The 19,991-nt window shown below is 42.4% G+C and overlaps 1 protein-coding gene across 1 annotated transcript in view; it reads right to left on the bottom strand.

Annotated features, from left to right (window-relative positions):
* The window catches only part of LOC308312448 (neuronal acetylcholine receptor subunit alpha-7-like), a gene marked incomplete at both ends in the record, with an annotated part of 64,872 nt that overhangs the window by 19,359 nt on the left and 25,522 nt on the right, over positions 1-19,991 (bottom strand). Inside the window, 2 exons of the mRNA XM_080759055.1 lie at positions 5,586-5,695; positions 17,459-17,503. Coding sequence (XP_080615181.1) covers positions 5,586-5,695; positions 17,459-17,503 — 155 coding nt within the window. The remainder of the gene's footprint in view (positions 1-5,585; positions 5,696-17,458; positions 17,504-19,991) is intronic.

The following is a 19,991-nucleotide window of genomic DNA, read 5'->3' on the forward strand; positions in this document are numbered from 1 at the left end:
AACAATAATGTTCTCGTCTCACTTCTATGTCAGATATTGACATCAGAGGAAGGTACAGACTTGAGCAGGTCTGATGAATGTGACTGGGTAGCATTCCCCTTTCTAATCGATATGCTGTGTGGCTGCAGTGTCAGCATCACAGCAAGAGGGAGACCTCAGACCTTCCCTCCTAGTTGTGTGTTTATTTTTTGTAATGTGACTGTCGATTTGTGTCAAACCCTTTTTTCTTTTCTTTTGTTTGCTCTGTATTGTTGTTACTGTTGACTGGTATTGTGGGTGTTGTGTTCCAATAAAATACTAATCACAACAAAAAAAAGAAGTAGACCTCAGTATTCCATCAGAACTCAGAAGATACTCAAACTCAAAACTGATTTGAACAGGAGTGTGTGTGAAATAATTAAGTCGTAAAAGTACAAGAATGGTACTACATATACTATAGTCAAATCAGTTCTCCACTGTTCCTCAATCTGCAGTATTGTGCCAATATTGTCAAATGTATGCGGTCAGGTCATGGGGTCAGGTATACATAACCATGAATGAGGATATGTGTATACGATCAGTATAATAGGGCAGACACGTCAAAGTATCAGTAGAACCTGTGAACTAATCGCAGAAAACACTGATTTACAGGTTTGAAAAGAACAAGTGACTCGTGTCCTTGAGCAACTTGCTGAAGGACACATAACAGGTCTTTTGTTCTTTTCTCAGAGCAAGACAGACACTAATCCCTCCCCTGGTGCTGCCGCCCACCGCTCCTAATTGTTAGGACAGGTTAAAATTTAACCTGTCCTAACAATTAGGAGCGTTAAATGGTTTGGACATATTCTGAGTGAGTGCAAATGAAATTGGTCAACAAAACATTCCCCATCCCCTCTGATGTATCTGGAGACATTTTAGGACATATTTTAATGCTTACCGTATCTCTGTTACATCCATTCTGATCTGAAACATAAACTGGCCCATGGACCCACCTCCTCTTTAACCCATTTTGGGTGGGAACCCCTTTTGGTGTTTTAAGTATTATGTTATACTTTAGCTATTGAAAAATAGCAGATCTACAAGCTTGTAGGTCTGCTATTTTTTTTTTATCCTGAAAATGTTTGAATATGTATTCTTTCAGAGCAAACATTTTTGCTTCCGGGGGGTCACTGGAACAACATATTTTCAGTGGCCAAATACATATAATCTTGACATGAAAATCTTTGAGAACGACTGACATAGAAACATAGGGTTTTCAGAAAACTGTCATTTTTCAGATTTTTTATTTTATTTCGACGTCAGTCCTAAATGGTTTAAAACACAAGACTATACGTGCTAATTCAGATCTGGCAAAATGAGTCACGCTGACTCATCATCTACCATCATCTGTTGGCAGTTTAATGGTGAAACAATTACTCATGTGATTAATGCAGGAAGTTGGAGAGAGAGAGAGAGAGAGAGAGAGAGAGAGAGATAGCTTGAACTTTTGCACTTTTCCTGATTTTTGGGACAATACAAGGAAATAGAGGCCAAATTTACATAATAAATATTCACAGCCTGTGCCCAATAATCAGTTGCTATTCAATTGGCCAAGGGAGGTTGAAAAACAGAATTAATCATCCATGCTCATTTCCCAGAACATTACTTTGCAAAATTAGCACTTTAGTTCAAAAAAATAATCAAGTTCAGAGTGTTCCACTGAAAATGTATTGGTTCACAACCCTAAAAGCTGTTCGTAACTGGCACCAAATAATGGCACTCGGTTCCGTGAAAGCACCAAAGGTTTCAAGAATCTAAAACAGAACCAGTTCTAGCACCACCAACGTTGTTTTGTTGGAGAAGGGGGCAAAGATAACCCATTTAGACCTGAGGACGATTCTAAAAAATGTTTTCTACATCATGACAGTTTTTTGTAAAACCCATGTTTCTATATCAGTAACCTTTTTCATGTCAACAACCCCCAGAATGTTCTGTATGTGGCTGCGGACCCCGATCTGAAAATATGTTGCTCCAGGGACCTCCCCAGAAGCAAGGATTTGAGTTAAAAAACGTTCGCTCTGAAAGAATTTATATTCATAATTTTGCCACATTAGATTCCCGACGTAGCTGGGTTGTTCAGTATATTTATTATTAGGAGCCATGTGTGGATGCACTGCCACGTCCATTGTGTTTTGGAAGGGTGACCAATGACCATGCCATGTTGTCTTGTCTTGTCGTATGTTTGTCTTGTTGTTGTATTAAAACTTGGTTCAGGTTATGTGGTTTGTATCAGTGTCGCTTCCATGTTAGCATAGGACTATGCAACTTTTTATTTCTTTTATTTGATGCTGCCACAATATTTTGTGTATGGAGGTGAGGTCAAGGAGATGAAAGTGAAAAGTGCATCAGAACAATATTTTCTTTTTGTCATCTGTGACCAAAGGTCAATGGCTAAAGCAAAATGGCATCAATTCACAATTTAAGTCTGGTGAAACTATTGAAAATGATTGAGAATAATTTGCAATAATTTGGCTTCCACACCGAGTAGTAAAACTACGTATAGGCCTATCTACTGTATATCACAAAATATAAAGTTTAAAATCATTCAAAGTCCACACTAGCAGTGTCCACACACACCACATATCTATGACGACTACAGTGATGAACAATACAGTTACAATTATAGTGCTTGGTGATAAACTTAACAGTTTATCATCATCATCTTGGTCTGCCACTTTCTATCTCTGTGCCTCTATAATTGATTGGCAAAAGAACATTGGACCATAAATCTTTAACATGAATAAATATCGCAAGCCTCCCCTGATGCAAGAAAACAGCGAAACTGAACAGACCTCTCTCTCTCTCTCTCTCTCTCTCCTCTCTTCCTAGCCTTCTAATTTTCCAAATTGCTCATCAGATTCTGTCCTCCCTGCTCTCTCCTTGTGTTTGCTCTTGTGCCTGTGTGTCATTTTGGGTATTTCAGTGAGCCCATTTGGACTGTTAGTTGTCGATTAGAGGGATTGAACTCAATTCCGCTCTACCTCAGTTGAACTTAAAATGGTAATTGGTGCATTTATATAGCACCTTTATCCAAGGCGCTTTACATAGATTGTGCATTACATTCATAGCCTGGCTATGAATGTATGAATGTAATGCCCTGAATCACTAGCCATTAAGAAAATATGTCCTGGCGATTCAGGTCTGTATTCACGGCACACGCACAAACTCACGCTAGAAATGCATCTCAATCTGCCTGATAGAAGGATCCTCAATCAACTTAATGGAAATACCGAAGCCAGTTCCATCAATCAACTCTCTCATATATTGTGTTGTTCCAAGCCCAATCTAGCCCTATTACAATTATTGTCTGTGGGGACATGAGAAAGATTCAGTGTGTGATTGGGCAAAACAAACAGACACGTGTATGTAAACAGACACGTGAAAACACGTGTCGATGCTGCAGCATGATAATGTTGGTTCTACTGAAGGCCTTCTAAGGTACTCCTTGGCTTTTGAACATACTGATTAAGAGTTGCTGCTTCCACTGCATTGTGTCCTTATGTGCCCTGTCTATGTACTGTTGTTGTTGTTGCTTTTTTAGTATTCTTTGTGTACAGCACTTTGTTTCAACCTTGTTGTATAAAAATGTGCTTTATAAATAAAGTGGATTGACTTGACTTTACAGCAGTGGAATTTCCATCAGTATAAATGCACCACGTCTCTGCGTACGTGTGTATGGTTGTAATGCACGTAACTCAAGAACCGTTTGACCCACCGACTTCACATTCGACACACGCGTTCCACACCCCCAACAGGGAGTGCAGTGCCAGGTATCCAGTCGGTCGGACCCACGGTTCTCCAGAACCACCACAAAAGGCTCTGCAGGGCAGGCTCTGCCAGTGGGTCTAATGAGGCCAACTCCTTTCACCTGGGCCAGGCTCTGCCAGTGGGCCTAATGAGGCCAACTCCTTTCACCTGTGCAATTTCCAGCCTCTGCCTCAGCCAATTGAGGCTAAACCAATCAGGCTCTGCCAGTGGGTCGAATTGATCGCAAAGTACACTTTTCAGTTTGCAGTCTTCACACACAGGCACATACACAGAATAGATCTCCATGTGGGACACTGGCTTAGCCTGATTATCAGACTGTAGCTTTCTTGAAGCTTCAGTCTGACATTGTCTCCTGTCTGAGCAGGGGATTAGCATTAGAATTTCCCTCAACCAATAGCCATTGTTGTTGTTTTTTCCCTCCTTCCTCATGTGTGTTGCGCTGTGTGATGACGCTGAAAACGGGCCTCGGCGCTGATTGGTTGTTCGTTAGACCCACCCCCACCACCGATTCTCATTGGATAATACATTTTTGTACCGAAGAAATTATAGGTTCACAGTGCAACACCCCGCCCACTGTCTGAGTGGACTGCATCTCTTGGTCTGGATCCAGGCTAACACTGACTGCCAGTTAAAACGGGTGCCATGACAACGTACATCATTAGGTTCCCAAGTTGCATCGTTCCCAAGTAGGCCGGTGGCCGACTGGGACGGGCACATACTGTACAGGTCTAGAAAAGATTAATATGTGTTTTGTAAACAAGGTCCACATCTATTCAAACTTTTTTAATTATTTGTTTTCCACAGAATCAAAGATCCAGCTCCACAAACTACTCGTCAATGATTCATCTGCACACAAATAAACAGTGCTGCGCAAAGCCATCATTTATAATTTGCCACATGGATATTTGCAACGTAATGACAATCCATTCTTTATGAATTTGCTTCTCGGGATTTTCTGTGCATACCACAAGGGTGACCTTTTTTAAATGACTACGGTTATTGTATCCGTCTACCCTGTGTATTATTGAATAAACAATAATTCCTGTTTCATTGACACGATGACCTGACATAAGCTATAGAGCCAATACAATGAGAAAGATGGGTTGATCAGTACAAACAACTAAGCCTGAAGAGAGACGTGAAACAGGAGCGTTGATGCATAGATCTGCCACAGAACCCCATCAGAACAATGCCTATTATATTGTTGTAATCTTGCTAGAAATATCATCCCATAGTATATAGTTTGACCATAATTCAATCTACATTGTGTTTTGCTTCGTACAGAAACCCAATTTATAGGCTTAATGTCTGTGTTGTTCCAATTTATTAGGCATAATCCAAGCGTGCACTTTGAATGCCGATATACAATGTGATGAAATAAATGAATACATGGTTCTATCAGTGAAAGGTGGAATGGTACCGCGAGCATGAAGCTTTGCGAGGAGAATTGGGTGAATCCATGCCTCTGCTTTTGATATCCACCTCTCAGAGGAGAGATGGAAGCAGACACAGAGTGATGGAAGTGAGATCAGAGGAGAGATGGAAGCAGACACAGAGTGATGGAAGTGAGATCAGAGGAGAGATGGAAGCAGACACGGAGTGATGGAAGTGAGGTCAGAGGAGAGGAGGCACCAAACACAGAGTAGTAACAGTACCTGTTGTAGAGGAGAGGAGGCACCAAACACAGAGTAGTAACAGTACCTGTTGTAGAGGAGAGGAGGCACCAAACACAGAGTAGTAACAGTACCTGTTGTAGAGGAGAGGAGGCACCAAACACAGAGTAGTACAACTAACAGTACCTGTTGTAGAGGAGGACGTCGGGCACCCAGATCTGACTGGAGGGGAACCTCAGGGTCTGAACGCCGGGGTAATTGTCCACGTTCCACTGCAGGTAGACGTCCGTCCAGTACTGCAGTGAGACAGACACCAGGCAAAAGGATCATGATAAAGACTGTATAAGATTTAACCCATTCTGACCTGAAATCAGATTCTAAAAATAGTCTTCTACATCCTGACAGTTTTCTGAAAAAGCTATGTTTCTATGTCAGTGGTTCATCGATCTTTCAAAAATAGCAGACCTACAAGCTCGTAGCGCGCCACTCGGTGGCACGCTACGAGCTTGTATTCAGTATTTTAGCCGTGACATAAGCGCCCCCTCCAGAGATACTTCCGGGTCCTATACTTTTGTGAATACTATCGCCATTTTATTTCATTGTGTCAACTAAATCCTCCATTAGAGATCATATTCATGCAAACTAGATTCAACATACTCAACCCTGCACACATTCTAAATATGCCCCAGATATATTGTACTGAGCAAATGGACTGTTACCACCTTCAATAATAAATATAATAATAGTCTTCATTGTCTCCACATCATAATTATATTTTCTTTGTCATGGACACTAACAGAACATTAATAATTCTCGAGTTGGAAGCATTAAGACCCATTTTAACCCTCAATGGCATAATAATAAAATAATTCTAAAAAAGAAATCACGCTTTTAGATATTACCATTTACAATGAGAAGCGGACGGAGCTGGTGCCAGTTGGACCCGGACTACAAAATTACATCGGACTTAAATACCGAATTGGCCATTTCCCCGCCCCGACGATAGATTAGAGTTCACGCTTTACGGCTGGAACACAGCAACAGCGTTACGATGGAGTAAACGGTAAAGTGTGCCGCTTGGGATACTATTTACATTATGAAGAAAGGATATATACAAACAAAATGGATTTTCGAGCGATGGAAATAAGCACTAAAACCCAACGCCCCATTGAGGGCTTATGGTCGGGTAGGGGAAATAGCCAATAATGCGTTTTTGCACAAAATAACGTCTGGATCACTTTGTGGGGGACTAAACAACTGCAACTAAAGGTGAGAAAGCCTTCTAGCATGACATTCTCCTTTAAGACAAGGTAGTGACAGAGGGAAGGAAAGAGAGACAAAGGGGGGAGGGGGGTAAATAAACACATACAACCTTGATATTGAAATACTGAATAAAGTAAAACATTTATGGAACTAGACACAGTCCATCGAGTCCTCCCGTGATGTCACTGAGGAGTCTGTGGCTCTGGACAACCCCATTATGTGCCCATAAGTGGGTGTATTATTAGCTTTGTCCACAGTTATGTCCGAGTTATAGCAATCTGGGTATACCCATTGGCAGAACAAAGGAAAAACAGCGGCCTCTTTTCCTTAGAATTTGATGCGACAGTCAACAGTCTGTCTCGAGAGACTATAGAGTCATTGTGACATGTCATGCCTATATATGGGCGTATTGACACCGGGCACTGCACTCCCTGTGTTAATGTGGAACGTGTGTGTGTCAAATGTAAAGTCGGTGGGGCGAGTTATGTGGATTACGGACGTACGTACACATGTAGGTATACACACATCAGAGACGTGGTGCATTTGAGCAGTTGAGTATTTTTGATGATGCATTTGTACAACATCCAGCACCAACTGGCAACTGCATTATATAAAAGTTTGATTTGGTTTATTTAGGATCCCCATTAGCTGTTACAAATGGAAATCAATGTGAGTTGAGCCTCATTCCAAAACATGCAGACATAGAGAAAGTGTCAACTTTTACTTTAACGTTTCTGAGAAATGTGTTTGTATGATAGTCTACTTGTTGCTGATGGTGTTATAGTTGATGCCTTGTTTGGCAAAGCAAAGCGACAGAGATCTTCTCAAAGCAAAGCGACAGAGATCTTCTCAAAGAGATGTGAACTATTGTGGGGAATGCTTCCAATGCTTCCTGCGTGCGCGCGCGCGTGCGTGTGTGTGTGTGTGTGTGTGTGTGTGTGTGTGTGTGTGTGTGTGTGTGTGTCTGCCTGTGTGCGTTCCTGCGTGCATGTGTTTGTGTGTCTCAGCGCCTGCAGTAGGTTTGACCGTTGGTTCCTGTTTGTGTTGACACCTTATTTGGCAATGCAATGATGAAAATAGCCAATGCCAACATTCCAATGTTCCCTGCACACAAATCTAAAATGACTCTGAGCTTAATTAGATACACTCCTGCTGTCCTAGTTAAAGAGGAGATAATATCTACTCTTAGCAAAAGTAAAATGAAAACAATCAGTTTCAGGTTCTTTTACTTTAACTAAAATCCTAAAACTAGACTAACATTAAAACATTTCAGGTGACTAAAATGTGACTAAAACTAAATGGAAACTATTCAAAAGACTGACAAAAACAACACTGCCACCAGGGCCACAGATTGAGATGACACGTGTAGTGAGGAAGTGATTAGGTGCATGACTGAAAACACATGTCAGCAGCCTTTTAAAAGGAGGCTAATTATTGCATTATAACGTATGGAGAGGTCATGCACACATAATGTACACACTTATGCACGCACGCATGACAGACAAGGCAGACAGGCAAACAGACAGACAGAGAGGCATCCTAACCAGATGCCCGAACCACCTAAGCTGGCTCCTTTCAAGTCGAAGAAGCATGAGTGGATCTACTCCCGAGTCTCCCTCGTGTGACTGAACTTCTCACCCTATCTCTAAGGGAGATGCCAGCCACCCGTCTGAGAAAACTCATCTCGGCCGCTTGCCTTGTATAGTATTCGCGACCTTATTCTTTCGGTCAAGACCCACACACTGCATGACCATAGGTGAGAGTAGGTCACGGAGATTGCTCGGTAGACGGATAGCTTTTGCCTTCTGGCTCAACTCTCTTTTCATCACAACAGTGAGTGGTACAGGGACTGCAATACCGCCCCTGCCGCTCTGATTCTCTGGCTGATCTCCTTCTCCGTCCTCCCCTCACTCGTGAACAAGACCCCGAGATACTTACAATTAACAATTTGGGCATTTAGCAGACGCTCTTAATCCAGAGCGATTTACATTAAGCAAGAACAAAAAGCATGGGAATACATCACATAAAAAGCATTCATCATGAAACATGCGTAAGCTAAGAAAGTAACAGTGGAATATCTATATAATGAAACTATACATGTAAACTATACATATATACTATACTATGCTATACATATGTACTATGACGTGCTATGACTACATACAATGCAATTATAGTGCTGTCTACATAACATGCTATAAATCTGTATCAAATGCTATATAAGTCTACAGAAATGCTATCTAAGTGCTATGGCCCATGATGGAGTCTGAAAAGGTGGGTTTTCAGACCACGGCGGAAGATTGGGAGTGATGCTGCAGTTCTGACTGCAATGGGAAGTGCATTCCACAGTTTTGGAGCCAGAAGGGAGAAGAGTTTGGGACGTGTGGAGCGTTGTCCCGGCATTTTTAATGAGGGTACTTCCAGCTTCCCTACGTTGGTCTGATCTGAGTGCGCGGGAGGGTTTGTAGGGGGGATATGAGGGAGCCATATGCTTTGAATGCCAGCATCAGAGTTTTGTATTCTGTGCCGGCAGCGACCGGGAGCCAGTACTTAAACTCCATCACCTGGGTAATGCCTCATTCCCTACTTGGACTGCACAGTCCACTGGTTTCCTGCTGAGAAATGATCAGCTAAATCCAACGTGACATCAGTCATTTAAGGTGACAATGTTAAATGTTTGTGCCAGTTTGAAAAAACCAAGGCCTTTACAATGAATAAAGGAAGCTCACTTTAACAATACAGGCTGCATTGTTGGTGTCCCAGACATAATAGTAACTCAAAACAGCACTTATAAGCACTCAAAGCAGGCGTGGATTTACTGTAGGCAAAGTAAGGCCTGACTCACACCTTCGCAACAGATTGATGTATAGCTGATGCATGAGACGTATTGACTGATGCAAGAGCACACAATGCATTTCCAATGGGAGTCACATGGTTTGACACAACATTTGTGTTGTATGAGGGGGTGGGGGGGGGCAGTCGAAACACAGCCGAAAGCCGTACAACACACATGTGTCAAACCATGTGACTTCCATTGGAAATGCATTGGGGCAAGATGTATTGTAAACAAACCCTTTCTTTACATCTACTGTAGCATGCATCAATGTTGTATGCTAGATCGAAAGGTGTGAGTGAGGCCTAAAAGGCATTTGCCTTACTTGTTTACGGTTCTGCCTCCCCCCTCAGTCGAGCTGCTTTTTTGTGTATTATTAATATATTTTTGCCCAATTCAAGGCTGACAGACAGTGTATCAGAAGAATACACATCTATTCTCTCTGTGTCCTGCGTGTCTGGAAGGTGTTGGGTCTTTTTTTCACACTCTTTTCACACAACGTGTCTGCTACTGTCGATGCCTGTATGGCTGCATCCCCCCCAGCCCCAGGACCAGTTTTCACATCACGACATATATAAACATCAAAAGGAAAGGTACTATGTTTACCCAGGGTAACTGGACCAAGCTCAAGAACTTGTTTACAGCCAGGCCCTGCTCATAGAACATTTCATGGTAGAGGTTCAATGCCTTGTCCAAGGGCACTTCAGCGGTGGTCATTTTAATGTGCCGGTCCGGGGATACGAACTAGCAACCTTCCGATATCAAGACCGCTCCGCAAACCATTCGGCCACCGGTGCCTCACGACATGGCACAAAGCGACACATTGTGAGCTGGTAGATCTGCTATTTTCACTATTGTTTGGGTCCTGGCTGGGGGCGAATATCGTAAATTCTGTTTTATGTCACGGGCTGAAAAGTTTGGGAAAACCCACTGATCTAATTATCAAACCAACTCCTGCCAAGTGTGTCCTTGAGCTATAGGCTTTGGCCTGGTCTCTCAATGAACTAATGGTGCTTTTTAAAAGTGGATTTTAGATTTTAATAGTATTTTAGCTCTCTTTTAACTAGCATAGTAAAAGCCAGTGAAACGACATTTCTTTCTATTATGCATTTTATGTATCTGCTGAATGACAATAAAGCTATCTATCTATATCTTATAGAGCCGCAGCCTGGTGACTGCATCCATGGGCACTTTGCTTTATGGGCAGCGGTGGCCAAACGGTTTGCGGAGCGGTCTTGATATCGGAAGGTCGCTAGTTCGTATCCCCGGACCGGCACGTTAAAATTACCACCGCTGAAGTGCCCTTGGACAAGGCATTGAACCCCTACCATGAAATGTTCTATGAGCAGGGCCTGGCTGTAAACAAGTTCTTGAGCTTAGTCCAGTTACCCTGCAGGGTAAACATAGTACCTTTGCTATGCTTTGCTTTGCTCAGTGGCCGCCTGCTTCTCCTAACAGTTCACAGGATAGACGGGTCAAACGCAGAGGACGGATTCCCCCACCTGGAGCGATAAAGCATAACTTAACTGCCAATGTGGATAATGAATCACTGATAATGAAGCCTGGCTGTGAACGCATGCCAACAGTCAGTCAGTCAGTCAGTCAGTCAGTCAGTCAGTCAGTCAGTCAGTCAGTCAGTCAGTCAGTCAGTCAGTCAGTCAGTCAGTCAGTCAGTCAGTCAGTCAGTCAGTCAGGCCCTGATCTGATCCCTTCCATCTCCTTTGTGATGGAGTCCTATAAGCTGCTACTATATAAGAGATTGCATTTTTTTTCCCCTTTAACCCATTTCGACCTGAGGACGATTCTACAAATACCTTCTAAATCCTGACAGTTTCCTATGTCAGTCGTTCTCAAACATTTTCATGTCAAGGACCCCCAAAAATATTTGCGCCACATTTTCACGATTAAAAAAAAAATAGCAGACCTACAAGCTCGTAGCGCGGCACTGCACTATGAGCTTGTAGATCTGCAATTTTTCAAAAGCTAAAGTATAACATAATGCTTAAACACTAAAAGGGGTTCCCGCTCAAAATGGGTTAAAAAGTTTATCCTATGATTTTTGTAACCCCATTTTTTTTCACCCAGTTGTCAATTATCTAATGTAATCCTGGGCGCTGCGCTACACTCCCTCTGCCAACCCCCGAGAGCACACATTTCTAAATGGTCCAAAGAATGTAATGGGATTATGGAACAAATACAATGACAAGCAATGAGCTATATTTTTTATAATAATATTACCATTTCTCCTTCCTATTAAATATTGTGCTAACACCCTGTCTTGATTTAATGGTTTTAACTTGTACAGTAGGTTTATTCTTTCTTTCAAAAACAATGCATCCTATTCAACATTTCCTGCGTGTCCACATAGCTTATGCCATTGTTGGGAGTCTTTGGAAATACACTAATTGCATTTGTTCTGCATACACTTCTTTAACAATAGGTTTTTGAAAGGTTTCATTTTGCATGCTTGTATATTTACAGTACGTGCATAAATTGTGCTCGTTACTGAAGACATTCATCGCAGCTCGTTGCTTTGTTGCAGGTACAGTAGGCAGTGTATTGCAGTGTTCTGTTATTGCCTTTAAGTGCTGTTTTGAGTTACTATTGTGTCTGTGACACCAACAATGCAGCCTGTATCGTTTCAGTGAGCTGCCTTTATTCATTGTGAAAGTTGCCTACACAGTAGCCTAAAGTCCTTGGTGTTTCAAACTGGCACTTTAAAAGGGACATTTAACGCTGGACTAAGCTCAAGAACTTGTTTACAGCCAGGCCCTGCTCATAGAACATTTCATGGTAGAGGTTCAATGCCTTGTCCAAGGGCACTTCAGCGGTGGTCACATTTTGGTTTGACCTGATCGGTCCACCTTAGGTTAGACAGCCTACAAAAGATGATTTTTCTCATTTCTGTTCATGAAGATAGTCTGATGAAGGCCGAAATGTTGTTGGTTTCCGAATAAACTATTTCACTGCACTTGAAGACAGTGCAGTGAAGACAAATTTAAAATGTTGAAACCTACATTCTCTGTCATTCTCTGAGAGAGAATGTAGGTGCGTATTTAGCATTCCATTTGTCTCCACTCTCTAACCCAATGAACACACTTTACAACATACATATACAGTATGGTACATGCATGCTCTGGGACATACATGCCTTTTCATGACATTGGTCATGTAGGTCAGCTGATATGTTATGTTAGTAGCAGCTTATGGCAGCGTGTTTGGGACTCACCAAGAATACTGTGTGCGTGCGAGTGCGAGTGTGAGTGTGAGTGTGTGTGTGTGTGTGTGTGTGTGTGTGTGTGTGTGTCTCCAGTGTGTCAGAGTATGCTATATATAGTCACATGCACTCAGATGTTGTGGCCATAGGGCATATACTTATACTCCCTATATAAAATGAATGATGTGTTGCTGATGTGGCCACTAATGAGTCATTGCGTGTGTGTGTGTGCGTGTGTGCGTGCGTGCATAATAATGTGAGTAGAGGTGTGTCTGTGTGTGTGTGTGTGTGTGTGTGTGTGTGTGTGTGTGTGTGTGAAGTGCATATAAATATGTATATGTTGTTTGCGTGTGCGTGTGACCTCCATTGTGTCCGCCTCAGGTCGCACGTTATAATCAAAGAAATGGGCTCCGTTTACAGGCTTTGCTGACATGTGTTTTCAGTCCTTTGCACCTAATGGCTTCCTCACTACGCGTGTCATCTCAATCTGTGGCCCATCGGGAGCCTCTCCTCTTTCATGTCAGTTGGCCAGGAAACAGAACAGGACGCATTACAGCCAACACATGCATGCCAAACAGTGGTGGAGAGAGTATAGACCTATCCTTTGATGTTTTACTTAAAGGACCACTTCACCACTTTTCAACCTATCTTCATATAATAGGTCCTCACTAATAATCATGAAAAAAATTGTGCAATTTCTTCCTACTCTGTCTGTGTCTCATAGGAGGGCTGTGTGGGCAGTTCAGAAACAGTTACAGTGACATCATAGAAACTATAGAAATCTATATGAAGATAGGTTGAAAAGTGGTGAAGTGGTCCTTTAAGTCAAAGTATCAAGTTTCAACGCTGCAATGTAGAACTACTCCGTTACAAGTAAAAGTTCAAAATGTACTTGAGTAAAAAAAAGTACAAAGTTATTCACAAATTGGCATCAACATGTACTTAAAGTAACAAAAGTACAATGTACACTGTATGCAGAATGTTCCATTTCAAGTTTTCAAATGTATAAAAATATTTAGAAAATAGCCGATCTGCAAGCTCACAATGCCTCGCACGGCGACGCATTGTGAGCTTGTAGATCGGCTATTTTTAAATGGCCGAAATGGATATGGGGCTGAAGTGGTTACTGTACGTGTCGTAATAATAATCTCAGTGGCTCAGGGGTAGAGTTGCCGGTTCCAAGTTCGATCGCAAGCTCCCCCAGAGTTAATGTTTTCTCCCCCAGAGTTAATGTTTTCTCCCCCAGAGTTAATGTTTTCTCCCCCAGAGTTAATGTTTTCTCCCCCAGAGTTAATGTCGAAGTGTCCTTGAGCAAGACTCTGAACTCCTAATTGCTCCCGCCTCCCGGTGAGATGGGTCAACCCCGTTAGATAAAGTGACATACTTATGTATGTTTAATGTGTGTGTTGGTCTGTTTCCTATAAATCTGCTGCCATTGCACATTTCTCTCAGAGCCATCAACCGGAAAACTGAATAATGGTAGGTCGTGAATTCCTTTTAATGACAAGCGTGCGTGCGTGTGCGCGTGCGTGCGAAAACCATAGCACCACCAACCCGTGTTCTAGGAGCAAAACACTACTATTTTAATCATAAAAAGTTTCTTTGAAACCTTGAAAATGTTGTTCGCAAATAAATAAGAACTCAAAGTTTACCATGTTGTTTCCACTGATCCAATTCGATTGACCATTCAAATAAACATCCCCTGAAAATGCATGCAGCCCACCCATCTGTCCCGTGTTGAGTGGTCTGTAGCCCCTCTCGGAACCCTACATAAAGCTTTTATGAAATTTGATGTCGCTTTAGGTAGGGTCCCTGGTCATGCTAAGATTTTCCAATGCGATTGTTGGAACGCGGATATAAAAAACTCAACCTTTCTTCGATCGGCGCGCTATTACCGCGCTTTTTATTGTGTTTGTTTATGAATGTGCGAACTATAAGTACCTTACATACCTCTGATAAAATCTCCTGTGTCGCGGAAGCCGTTAAGTATTTTTAATCCATGTTTGATTAAAAATGTCGCTTTGATTTCTTCTTGTTTATTTACCGTTTATTGTACCGCCTCCCGATGTGCGGTTGGCTTTGCGGGCTACGTCCCTGCCTCTGATCTGCTCCGTCATAGCTGTAGCACCACTAGCTAGCCAGATAGGCGGTACAATGAGGTGTCAATAAACAAGGTAGGAAGAAGCGACATTTTTAATCAATCATGGATTAAAAATACTTAACGGCTTCCGCGACACAGGAGATGTGTCGGTATGGTATGTAAGGTACTTATAGTTCGCACATTCGTAAGTCAATACATGAATAAACATGGTAAAAGCGCGCAGAAGTCCGTCTCATGGCGTGTTTACATTGTATTTGTGTGTGCGTAACTGGCGGCAGCCCAGCGTGGAGCAGGACCCAATGGGTAAAGTCATAAAAGTGTCAGAAACTTTACTACATTCGGGTTCTGCTTGCGGGGCTAAGTGGTCTGATGGGTGGGCTGTGAAGATTCTGATGTGGGGCCCGGGGACCCCCATGGGTCCTTGAGGGAGTTCCAGGGGGTCCCCAGCTAAATGATAGTTTGGAACCAAATGGACCCCTATGGGTCTGTAACTCAGAGAGTGTACAAATGGAACCAGTCAAACTGAACAACCAATGTCCATTTGAAACTATGATTCCCTGCTTTCATATGACATGATTTTTTTTTTAATAAATCATTTGGTTCCATTTGTAGTTTGTACACTCTTTTTAAGTTAAATTAAGTTTGATTTTACAATATATGCTGGGGTCCCAGAGATATAAATACCATTAAATAGGGGGCCGTAGCCTAATTCAGGTCAAACCGGGGGCCCTAGAGCCATGACATTGTCTCTTATGGGGGTCCTCAGCATGTATTTTCAAATGGGGGGGTCCTCAGGCTAATGAGTATAATTGTGGGGGTCCTTGACATGAAAAAGTTTGGGAACTTGACTGATCTAGAATACTGTGTCAGTGAGCTTGGTAATAGTGTACTGCTAAGGTCTTCTTTGAAATGTGCTGTGTCTGCGGTGCGGTGCGCGGCGCTGCCCCCCGTCTGCCATCCCAGTCAGCGCAGGTGAATAATTCAGTCATTCAAAAAGCTCTGTGAGGCTCGTCAGCCTGATTGGATTGGATATGTCCAATAGTGCAGGTGGGTTTGTCTCTTGACCTCCTTAACCCATTCTGACCTGAGATCAGATTCATACGAGGTTTCCACTGGACACACACTGGTCTGATTAACACATTCTGACCTGAGATCAGATTCTAAAAATGTCAGTCGTTCTTCGATTTTTCAAAAATAGCAGACCTACAAGCTCGTAGCGCGCCACTCGGTGGCGCGCTATGAGCTTGTAGATCTGCTATTTTTCAATAGCTAAAGCATAACATAGTGCTAACACCAAAATGGGTGCCCGGTCAGAATGGGTTAAAGGGCCGTCCTAATAGGGACTAGTATTCCGCGGTAATGACACACAGAAGAGCCGACGCGGTGAAATCATCAGTGTTAATTTAAAGTGTACCAATTAAGTCCTATTGACCGGATTTTTAAATGAACACTATGGATTTTATTAGTGCGTATAGATTTCCTGATTACCTTTCCTACCTTTCCTATGCCACCCTTTTATATGCATTGTTGGGTCAGCTACATGTAGCTTAACCTCACCAACACTGCAATGAATCATAGCTAATAGGCCTATTAATTAACTTTAATAGACCTATTGCTTACTCCACTATACAGTATATGCATACCTCAGTGTGAATGGCCCTTTTAGGCTGCTCAAGACAGACATACTGTACAGTACAGTACATACATAAGGCCTACATACTGTACATACAGACAGACATATAATAATAATAAATGAATTGCGCTTTACAATGGTTCATTCATTCATACATTGGGAGGTGAAGCGGCGGACAGTCGACGCCAGCGTCCTCACTTCACACATTCACACACCGACGGTGGCGAGCTCACACCGACCGACTCATTGGAGGCAATGTAGGGTTCAGTGTCTTGCCCAAGGACACTTTGACATGTAGACAGGAGGAGGAGCCGGGATTCGAACCGCCGACCCAGGGATCATTGGACGACCTGCTCTACCTCCTGAGCAACAGCCGCCCATACAGACAGACATATGTGGCCAGTGGAGAGGTTATAGGCACCGCTCAAAAAAAGATAGATGTAATGAATATTACATTTCACAGCCATCAATCCATTTAGCCTCAAATGTGACTCTGAACAATTTCAATCTAACCTAAAGTTTGACCAAAAATAGTAAGCCACTGTCAGCATGGGTCCATTGCAGTTGCTCTTTTGTTTTTGCCACATGATTTCATAAGTAATATAAATAATATAACATCTGCTTGTGTTCTAGCACCTTTACAGAGCCTACACACATATAAATTGAAACGAAGTAAAGTAAAACAAAATCAATAAAAGAAGGAATAATTAAATAAAACAACTGGAAAAAAATCCATGTTCACAACTGACAAACTGTTACATTATTGGTTTGGATTTCTTGGTTCGCCTCTTTCTTTAGTATGCATTGAAATATGAGCAAACATTTGAGGGAGCAAATCGGTATTACAAGAAACCAATGTTGAATGCATAATTATGCTTGTACGTGCACACGCACGCTCGCACGCACGCACCACACAGAAACAAACACAACTCGAAGTGTGAAAGTGTGACTAGACTATCAAAGTAGAAACAAGCAAAAAAAACAGGTGTATGCGTATGAAGAGGAGACATACCAACTGCAGCCAGGCGTTTGTAATCAACACTTGGTTCTTCTCATCCTGCAGGGCACAGACAGAGAGAGAGAGAGAGAGAGAGAGAGAGAGACATAATTACTTTAAGTGGAGCGTAACTCAAACTATTTCCCTGGAGGAGGAGGAAAGAGTCTGGAAGAGTTGAGATAAGATTCAGAAACAGATAGTCCTATATTTACAGTTTAGTCACTGTCTGAGATAAAACACAGATAAAACTTTGATAGAAATTTGACATAAAAAAAAAAACATTGGCCTGGACAGAATAGATGCAGCCGTCGAACAATAAACAAACACGCAGGTGAAAGTTAAATGGTAATTGGTAAATGGTTCATTTAAATAGCCCCTTTATCCAAGGCGCTTTACATAGATTGTGCATTACATTCATTACATTCACCCATTCACATACACCGATTGCAGCGGAAGCCATGCAAGGTACCAACCAGCACATCGGGAGAACGCAGGACTATAAGGCTGACCAGGGTCGGCCACCAGAAAGAGTTCCATGCAATAATTCTAACTTAATGCCTTCAAGCGAGCTCTTTCAAAGCCTACAGTATATAGTTTTGTGATGGTTCGGTTGTACAATCCTGTTGAAAACCAGTGTTTCTTCTGCTTGCAGAAGAATCATCCCCCATGGTTGTCTGTCTGTGTCTGTCTCTCTGTGTCTGTCTCTGTCTCTCTCTGTGTCTGTCTCTGTCTCTCTGTGTGTCTGTCTCTGTCTCTCTGTGTGTCTGTCTGTGTGCCTGCGTGTCTGTCTGTCTCGACGCGGCACTCCATTCCTGAGATGCCAATCAATCTGCACACCTGCAACCCATCTCCATTCTCCACTCACCAAGCTCCTATAGTAGTTATACTGTATACACCCCAGCTCTACACTCTAGTATAGTCTTTCAGTGTTTCGTTCAGTCAGTTCAAGTTATCTTTCAATATATGTTTGCTTGAACTCCATTACACTCCCATGCTTCCCTGTACCATGGGAGGTTAATGTCTGAGTCTCTCTCTGCCTGACTGACCGCTTCTCTCTGTGTACACCACCTGCCTGCCAGCGTCGTGCCAGCCTATTTTCCAAAATGACAGCTCGGCTCTCCGTGGCGTCCCCACTCTACTGTTCTGGCTGTGCCCGTCGTCCAACACTTCACAATAGACCCGTGTATGCAAAGTTGCAAAGCCGTGTGTGTGCCTGACTCCTGCTTTCTGGCAGTGTTGATTTTGACAGCAAATTTAGATTTTTTGTCATAGTCTCTTGAATAGTTTTCATTTAGTTTTAGTCACATTTTAGTCACCTGGAATGTCTTCGTGTTAGTCTAGTTTTAGTTGACTAAATATCACAAGATTTTAGTCCTTGATGCCGTCGTAATTCTTTCATTTTTACACTTGCTGAAAATAGCAGATCTACACGCTCGCAACGTGTCACACTGCGACACGTTGTGAGCTTGTAGATCTGCTATTTTCAACATGCAACCAAGTGTAAAATTACTTATACTGGATCTCGTCCACTATAGTCCCTTCCTAACATTGTTTTGTCATAGTATTAGTCGACGAAATCAACATTCTGGAACCAAAACTAACTAAACGTAACATGACAGATTCACTTGAGTTCCTTCCAGCCTTGTGGACCTGAATCAATGACCACCACCAACTAACAAACCATTAATTAATCCTAGTAATTGCTGTATTGAAAGCCTATTATAATGGTGATTCACCACGGTGATTTACGTGATGACTGTAATGTAAATGCAATGATTAATTATAATTATATTAATTAGTTAATTAATTATAAATCATTACATAAATTATAATGTTCTTTCTAGGAAGGTCTTGGTTCATCTAACAGTTCATCTAACAGTTAATTTATTTGAGGGAATTTTCTTGTGACTTCCTTATACTCCTTATAGGGGCAGCGGTGGCCGAACGGTTTGCGGAGCGGTCTTGATATCGGAAGGTCGCTATAGTTCGTATCCCCGGACCGGCACGTTAAAATTACCACCGCTGAAGTGCCCTTGGACAAGGCATTGAACCCCTACCATGAAATGTTCTATGAGCAGGGCCTGGCTGTAAACAAGTTCTTGAGCTTAGTCCAGTTACCCTGGGTAAACATGGTAACATAGCAGTGCTCTTGTGTGTGTCGTGAGTCTTTGCGTTTGATGCATTCCTTGCCTCCAACAACCTTGGGACTAAAATAAGATGATGAACTCAAATAGGTCGAACACTGTGTGTACTTCATACAGGAGTAGTGTGACACGAGCAGGTTGACCTACAAAGGAAGGCAAGAAGGGAGTGTTTACTGGCCCCCCGGGGAGGGAGGGGGACGTTTGTTTTACTGCTTCACCCAGCAGATGGCTGATGGGATCAGATGGCTCGGATGAGTGCATGTTGGGGGGGAGCCCGAACTAGTGATTGGTCAAACGTTGGTTCAGACAGACGCTCTGCAATTGTTTCTGCATTCAGCCCAGCTTCAAGTTCATTCTGTCAGCAGTGCAAACAAACACCTCTGAAAATGTCTAGTGGCCATTCA

Source organism: Protomyctophum bolini (genome assembly GCF_963924005.1).
Source record: "Protomyctophum bolini genome assembly, chromosome: 3".
NCBI lineage: Eukaryota > Metazoa > Chordata > Actinopteri > Myctophiformes > Myctophidae > Protomyctophum > Protomyctophum bolini.